This window comes from Chaetura pelagica, unplaced genomic scaffold (genome assembly GCF_000747805.2).
Source record: "Chaetura pelagica isolate M959 unplaced genomic scaffold, ChaPel_1.0 scaffold338, whole genome shotgun sequence".
NCBI classification, from domain to species: Eukaryota; Metazoa; Chordata; class Aves; order Apodiformes; family Apodidae; genus Chaetura; species Chaetura pelagica.
Window position 1 is genome coordinate 1,486,594 of NW_009954114.1, and position 7,066 is coordinate 1,493,659.

A 7,066-nucleotide genomic window follows, 5' to 3' on the forward strand; every position below is an offset into this window, starting at 1 on the left:
CAGGAATTCCTAAATTTTAAAGCAAGAATGGGCAATGCTTTTTGTGCCCTTGACATCTGTGCAATACAGATCCAAATAATTTCTTCATTAAGTACTCATAACTGGCTCAATGACGTAATTCTATATTATTTTTTTTTTGTTTAGGTACTGTGCTTGCAAGGATGTTAAATCTTTTAAGCTTTAGTTGCTACTAATTCACCTCTGTCACTGTTAGTATTATTTTTCTTTACTTTGTTTTGGAAAAGATATTGCTTGAATTCTTTTCTTATTAGGTTGCCAGCAAGAAAACCAGAAGGCTGCTAGATAAAAGTAAAACTTTCCATGTGACGTGTGGTGTTACAATATGCATCTTTTCAGGTGAGATCCTATTGTGCTGAGCAGCAGCTTGTTTGGGAAACACGTTAAAGCAGTATTTTGTGGTTTTTCTTCTGTAATACATTTGGGGGTAGCCTTGCTCTGCTTCCCTGCTCTAAATTGTGAATGCTTTCTCAGATGTGTGTGGATTTTGGTTTATTTTTCACACAGAATCACAGAATCTTAGGGGTTGGAAGGGACCTCGAAGGATCATCTAGTCCAACCCCCCTGCCAGAGCAGAATCACCCAGAGCACATCACACAGGAACGTGTCCAGGAGGGTTTTGAATGTCTCCAGAGAAGGAGACTCCACAACCTCTCTGGGCAACCTGTCCCAGGGCTCTGTCACTTCACAGCAAAGAAGTTTTTTTCTGATGTTTACGTGGAACCTCCTATGTTCCAGTTTAAAACTTTCCTTCAAACACGTGGATGTACATTCTACTACAGAGCCTTTTAATTTCCTTAAAATTTCAGTTCCAAAAAGAACAGGTATATGAGATCAGGTCAAAATCTGGCATTATAAGTGACCTTTGGAAGTGAAGAAGAAGAATGCTACAGGCTTGTCTGCAGAAGTGGGAGCAGTGGAGGCAAATACTCAATTTGCTGAAGAACATACACTCTTTGATGGACACCTTTGAATGCTGTCTCCCAGCTGAAGCATTGCAGTATGGAAACAATTGCTGTAGTATTAAAAAAAAAAACCCACAACAACTTTAAACACATCTTTCTGCCATGAATATCTATAACCTGATTTTCTTTAGAAAAATAATTCCTTAGTTCCTGATGCATCTGATGCAGGTGGTGTGATTACAGCTTGACATCTGGGTAGCCACTTTTCTTTACTTAAGGGGAACACCTACATCTTGTTTATAGATCTCAGCTTTACTGTTTTTTTCAGTCTTACATGTTGCTGCTCATCTAGTGAACGCTCTTAACTTCTCTGAGAATTACAGTGAAGATTTTCTGGCACTAAATGCAGCAAACTATCGTGGTGAGGTGAGCCAGATGTCCTTTTATATTTTGCCTTTAAGTATATAATTTGTGATTATTTACATATTCAAATCCATTGTGTGATCTGTCCTCTGATCTGTACAGTGCTGCTGATTTTGTCCATTGATAACTCACTGTTGTGTGGGTTGGTGTGTATTTTATTTCTTTCTCTGAACAAAATGTGTATTTTTTAAGTACTTTGTTTAAGCCAGCAGGATTTAGACCTATTGCATTATGAGGAGAATGCTCTCATCAAGTCCTTTAATCTTGTGTCCTGTTCTGCTTATCTATGACATGCTTTAACTTTAGCTCTGAATTGGTCAGGCAGTTGGACCTGAAGATTTTTGTAGGTCCCTTTCAACTGAAATAGTCTATTCTTCCTCTTCTCTCTGTTCCTTGGGTGGGCCTGCTGCTGTTTTGATAAAATACATTCTCCTATTCCAATACTTAGTATATAATGCCATGTGACACTGAGGATTTGAGGATAGGGAGATTTGAGAGTGAGTTTGCATTTTAAACTGCACTGGGACCTGTAGTATCTATGCTAAGAGTGTATTTAGTTATCTGCATGAACTGGATGGGAAGCTGATTTCTCCTTAGAGCACACATTGCATGAGTTCTGACTGGTGCAGATCTCTTAAAGACATACCACAGTCTCTAGTCCTTCCTCCAGGTGCTTGCCTGTGCATTTGGTGCTGAAAAGATGTTTGCAGATTTTAGGAGTAAGACCAGAGTTCAGGACTCTTTTTTTTTCTCTGAGCTACAGTCAAGTTTTTTTCTTGTTTATATTCATTCTAGTCTCAAGTCTGCATTTCTTTTCTACCAGCTTCATTAGGAAACATTTAGAATGACCCTATCCCAGCTGCATCCTTTCCTGGAAAAGAAGAGCTTGACTCAGCCCAGGCTCAAAAGGACCAACAACCAAGGTCTTCCACTCCCTGGGTGAATGATCTAATCACCGAGCTATTCTATGACAGACAGATATGCCAACACCAACTATTGTGCTGAGGTTCTGGATTGAACTCAAGTGTCTGCATGTCTTAGGAGTGCTCTAACAGATTTAGCCTCATCAGGAGCATTAGCAGGCACTTGCCTCAGGCACTAACTTGCCAGGGTGTGCATGGCAGCCTGTACTAAGCAGCCTTAAGAATTTTGCAATAGAAAATTGAGATAAGAAGTTTTTAGGAACTTTTCTATTATAAAAACCTCATGGATTTTAGGTACCCTAGTAGCTCATGAACCTGTTTTTTAACTGCAATGGGCAGTCTGGATGCTACTGTCCTCTTCTGTACATGGGCATGTTTGGATGCAGACAAGGTCATGGAGAGGGTTGCTTCATTTTTCCTGACCTGTATGAAAACTGCACATCTCCCCTCACTGCATTTAATTGCAAGATTAAACAAAAAAGAAAGCTTTTCACAGTGGCAAAGACAAAAGCTCATGAGGCATAGGACTCGGGGGAAATGAGGCAGTTTCCTGTGAAGTTGATAAATCCCCACTTCCATTCACATGTGGTGAAGGACACAACAACATCTGGCCTTGTATTGTCATCTCCTTTGTGTTCAGTGCTGCTTCACTGGAATCCACTGCAAATCTCTTGGTGATGTAACTGCAGTAAAATGCTCACCACAGGTTTTTCATTTAAATTCAAAATCTCCCTCTCTTCTGCTCCCCTCTGTCCTCCCAAAGGTATGAGGTAACTGAGTAAAGTTATGCTCTCAAAAATAATTATCTGTAAAATTATCTGGATCTCAGTTTTTCTTAACAGATCAGAATTGTCTCACTAGGTGAATGCAAAGGTTAAAGGCTTAATTTATGTTGAATTACAGTCAATGTAAACTGCTACCAAATCTGTTTCTGCATCCAGGTTTAAGAATTATTATACCATTGAGGGCATGAGTTTTAAGAGCTACTTACTGTATTATTCATATGGATAAAAAATCTTGTATCTTGAGGGGTTTTTTTTCCTGTTTTTCAGGACCCGAGGAAACTGCTTTTTGCTACTGGTAAGTGTGTTGCAAAACTGAAGGAGAAAGTTTGTCGCTTCTCATCATCAGTCTTTAGACAAAAGGTTTTGATCCTGTGTTTGTATGCTCCATTTGTTGTATCTGAGCGAGGCTGAGATGTGTTATTTGTGCTAATATAACCTGGATTTGCTTATCCAATAGTCAGGAGGAAGGAGTTTCATAAGCCCTGTGGTAGGATGAGCAGCATCTTCAAAGCTGTTATACAGATGAGTCAGTGGAAAATCATCAGTTTCAAACAGAGATGCTGCATATTAAAACCAAATTCCTAAATGATCCAGTTACTAGAAAAAGAAACACAACAAAAAAGAGATCTTCTTGCTCCACCTGATTTATTTAAGGGTTGGTTTGACTTCAGAGCCATCTAACCTGTCATGTGGGAATGAGGCTGAGGCTTCAGCACTCATAAAGAATAAAAAAGTTAAGACCTTTTTGGTGCAGGAATTCAGAAGGAAGCAATGTTTGGGTATGCAGGGGTGGGCACAAGCCTGAGCTGTAGTGCTTCATAAACAGGTAAAGGTCCTCTTTGAGGTAATCTCTTTAATTTATATCAAATGGAAGTATCCAAATTTGGCAGCATTTAGGGCAAGGCCCAAAGAAATCAATCTGAACAGCAGTAAAAGTGGTTCTGGACTGGTTAATCCCAATATATTTACTAGAATTGACAGCCTGTGGGAAGGGGCTTTCCAAAAAACCCTGAACAAGGTTTAGATCCTTATAGAGGAGAGAAAGTAATAAAGTGAAATGATAGAAGGGGGAGTATAAGTAATGCAAACTGGAATCATGTTGGGTAACTGGTGTCATTAGTGAATTAGTGATGGAGGCTTGAAACAGGGTAACTGATGGAAGAGGATGTTAAAAATAAGGATGGAAAATCAGAACAAGTAGCTAAGGATTATATATAATCTCTTGGATGCATGAGAAAGATTTGGGGTGATGAACCAGTGTAGAGGCCCCATCAAATACTGTCCTGGCTTCTAGGGACACCTTGAGACCTCTCTAGTTAAGCAGAGGACCTAAAAGGTGAAAATCCTTTTACCTTCTGACAGCCAGGAAAGCACTGCATTTTCGAAAGTTTGAGCGCATTGTTGCAAAAAGCAGTGATTCCAAGTCATCTTAAATTTAAGTCACTCAGATCCCTGCCCATTGTAACAACTGGTAATTAACATTTATTATTTGTGCTGTGGGAGGGCCTGAATCCAAACACATGGATTTTAGATTGACCTGGAACTATGCTTAAAAACTTATATTCTTTGAGAAGTAAAATGTTTTGATGTAATGCTTCATTCATTTTATGTTCTCAATTCTTAATTCAGATTCTTAATTCCTCGTATGGCAATTTTGAAGATAAGGTGCTGAGAAAAAGTTGTAACTTCAGTTGGGATTTTTCCAATCTATCTTTAGGCTGATGGTTTACTGTACTTCATGTACAGGATTCTGCTTTAGGATGAGATGAATCATGCTGTAGAAATACTCTCCTTTGACTTAAGAAGGAACCCAAATAGACTAAGTCTAGTATAGGAGTTTGAATTCGAGCAGATAAGCGCAATCCTTAGTGATTTTAACCTTACCTTCTCAAATCCTGGCTGTAGATCACTCTCACAGACCTTGTTTTATGGGCAACAATCTTAGGCATGACAGAATGCCATAGAGAGTAAATTCAGGCTTTTCCTCATTCCAGGATTAAACGGGTTGGCAAACAATTGTAGTGACAGCTTGCATAGAAATTGATTTGCTTGAAATTCTGTCCCTGATCAGATTTTTAATTGTTGTGTTTAACAGAATTTAGGGTTTGGAATAAAAATGACATGTAGAAACTTACATAGTCTTACAAATAGAGATGGGGTTTGTTCTTGATTATCTGCTTAGAGACAAATGTCTTGAGCAAAAGATTACAGGAGCAAATACTAATGGGAAAGTAGAGATGCATAGTGAAATGCAGAGAAAAGAACAGTTTTCTCTGGAGAGGTGGGAAATAGCACAACAGTTCTTTCCTATCTATAGGATACATGATACGTGAATTGTCTTCAAGATACAAACACATGCAAGGATTTGATTGAATCATGATTTATATATCTTTCTTAAAAGGTCACAGGAAACAAGTACACCTCTTCACAGTTCAAATGCAAGTCATCTTATGTCTGTTTTAGTTCCAGGTCTGACTGGAGTCATTATGGTGGTAGTATTATTCCTGATGTGTACAGCTTCTACATATGCTATCAGGTAAGACATAACCTGATCATTATGCTGAAAAATGTAATTTGAGTAATCATATTCTCATACTGATTAGAGAGAATGAAGAGCAAAAGTAATATGAGGCAAGAAGTATTTAAGTGTGTTTAAAATACAAGTTTTCTTTTTTACTAGCTTACAAGTACATTTGCACAGTGGATTTAGTATTAAAAAAATTACAAATCCTGATTAAATTGCCTTAAGGGAAAAGTATTGTTTGGGGAATGTGCTTGGTTAAAAGTCTAGACCTTTAAAAATTCAAATGCTTTTTTTTTCCTGTTTGTACAGAAAGGCAGTAAACTAAACATATGGAAAGTTCTCTCCTATGCATAAATTAGTTCCACTGGAAGTAAAACAAGTTGGTGTCTTTATCTTAATTATTTTCATCCATTAATTGTAACAGCAAAATGTAAAAATAAAAGGCAACAAAAATAAACCAGCAGTGAAGCAAACGGAAACAGAACTGTGCTACTTAAGTAGAATATTGCATTTTAAAACTCTGCTTCTGAGAGTATTGGCTTCATTTCTGAGGGTTTAGTCCTCCAGTTGGTTCACATTCTGTACCAACATTATGGAACACATTATAGTACACTTGAGTGGCTGGAACCTTGCAGCATCCAGCCCAATATTGTAGCTTTTTTAAGGCTTGGATTCTGCAGCTGAAGCATACAAAAAACACCTTGATTTTTATAGCAGTCTCTGAATTCAAAGACTGGTCATGTGAATACATCATCTTGATTCAGCAAGTGCTGAAAGATATTTTAATTCCATATCTTCAAACTTAAATGGCAATCCTCCAATGTGAGTGAGACACGTTTTTCAACTTTGTTTAACTAATCTGTCTTTCCTGAGTAGCAATGTTATCAGTTGCTGATTCAAGACAAGAAGTTCAACAAATACTTGTGCATGTTTTGTAGAAAAAGATAATTCCAGGATTGAGACCTCTGTGAGGAGCTGTAGGCTACAGAAGTACAGGATGAGACTGCTGCACAAGGTGTCAGACATGGCTACACATTCCATAGTCCACACAGATGGCTCTACTTCCAAAAGAAAGCCAGTTTTGGGAAGATGGAAAAATGAAACAATTACTTCACTCGGCTGCACTGAGCCAGAACAAAGTCCTGTTTTCTCCAAGGCCATGATAAATTAGAGGAAAAAAAAAAAAAGAAAAAAAAGAAAAAAAAGAAAAAAAGCCTTGCATGTATTTGTGCAGTTCATGCAACAAGGTTTCCATCTTTCCAAGTTACATGCTTAATATTTCCTTCTTTAATTACTTTTAAGTGCAAATCCTTTCCTGTCTTTCTACCATCTAGCCAGCAGAATCAAAGCCCTTAAGAGATCATCGACTTCTCCTGTTACTCTAACAATAATTTTATTTAGAAATTTTATCCTGGCTTCTCCCTCAGGCATATGGATCAAGTTTGTCTTTATAATGTGTTTTCCTGAGGAAACAAGCTTCCATGTGCA

At 38.0% G+C, this 7,066-nt stretch overlaps 1 protein-coding gene across 2 annotated transcripts in view; it reads left to right on the forward strand.

Moving 5' to 3' along the window:
• Positions 1-7,066, forward strand: part of NOX4 (NADPH oxidase 4) — a 105,341-nt gene that overhangs the window by 14,578 nt on the left and 83,697 nt on the right. For both annotated transcript variants that reach the window (XM_010002617.1, XM_010002618.1), the window contains exons 3-6: positions 273-357; positions 1,252-1,349; positions 3,322-3,349; positions 5,518-5,590. In XM_010002617.1, coding sequence (XP_010000919.1) covers positions 273-357; positions 1,252-1,349; positions 3,322-3,349; positions 5,518-5,590 — 284 coding nt within the window. The remainder of the gene's footprint in view (positions 1-272; positions 358-1,251; positions 1,350-3,321; positions 3,350-5,517; positions 5,591-7,066) is intronic.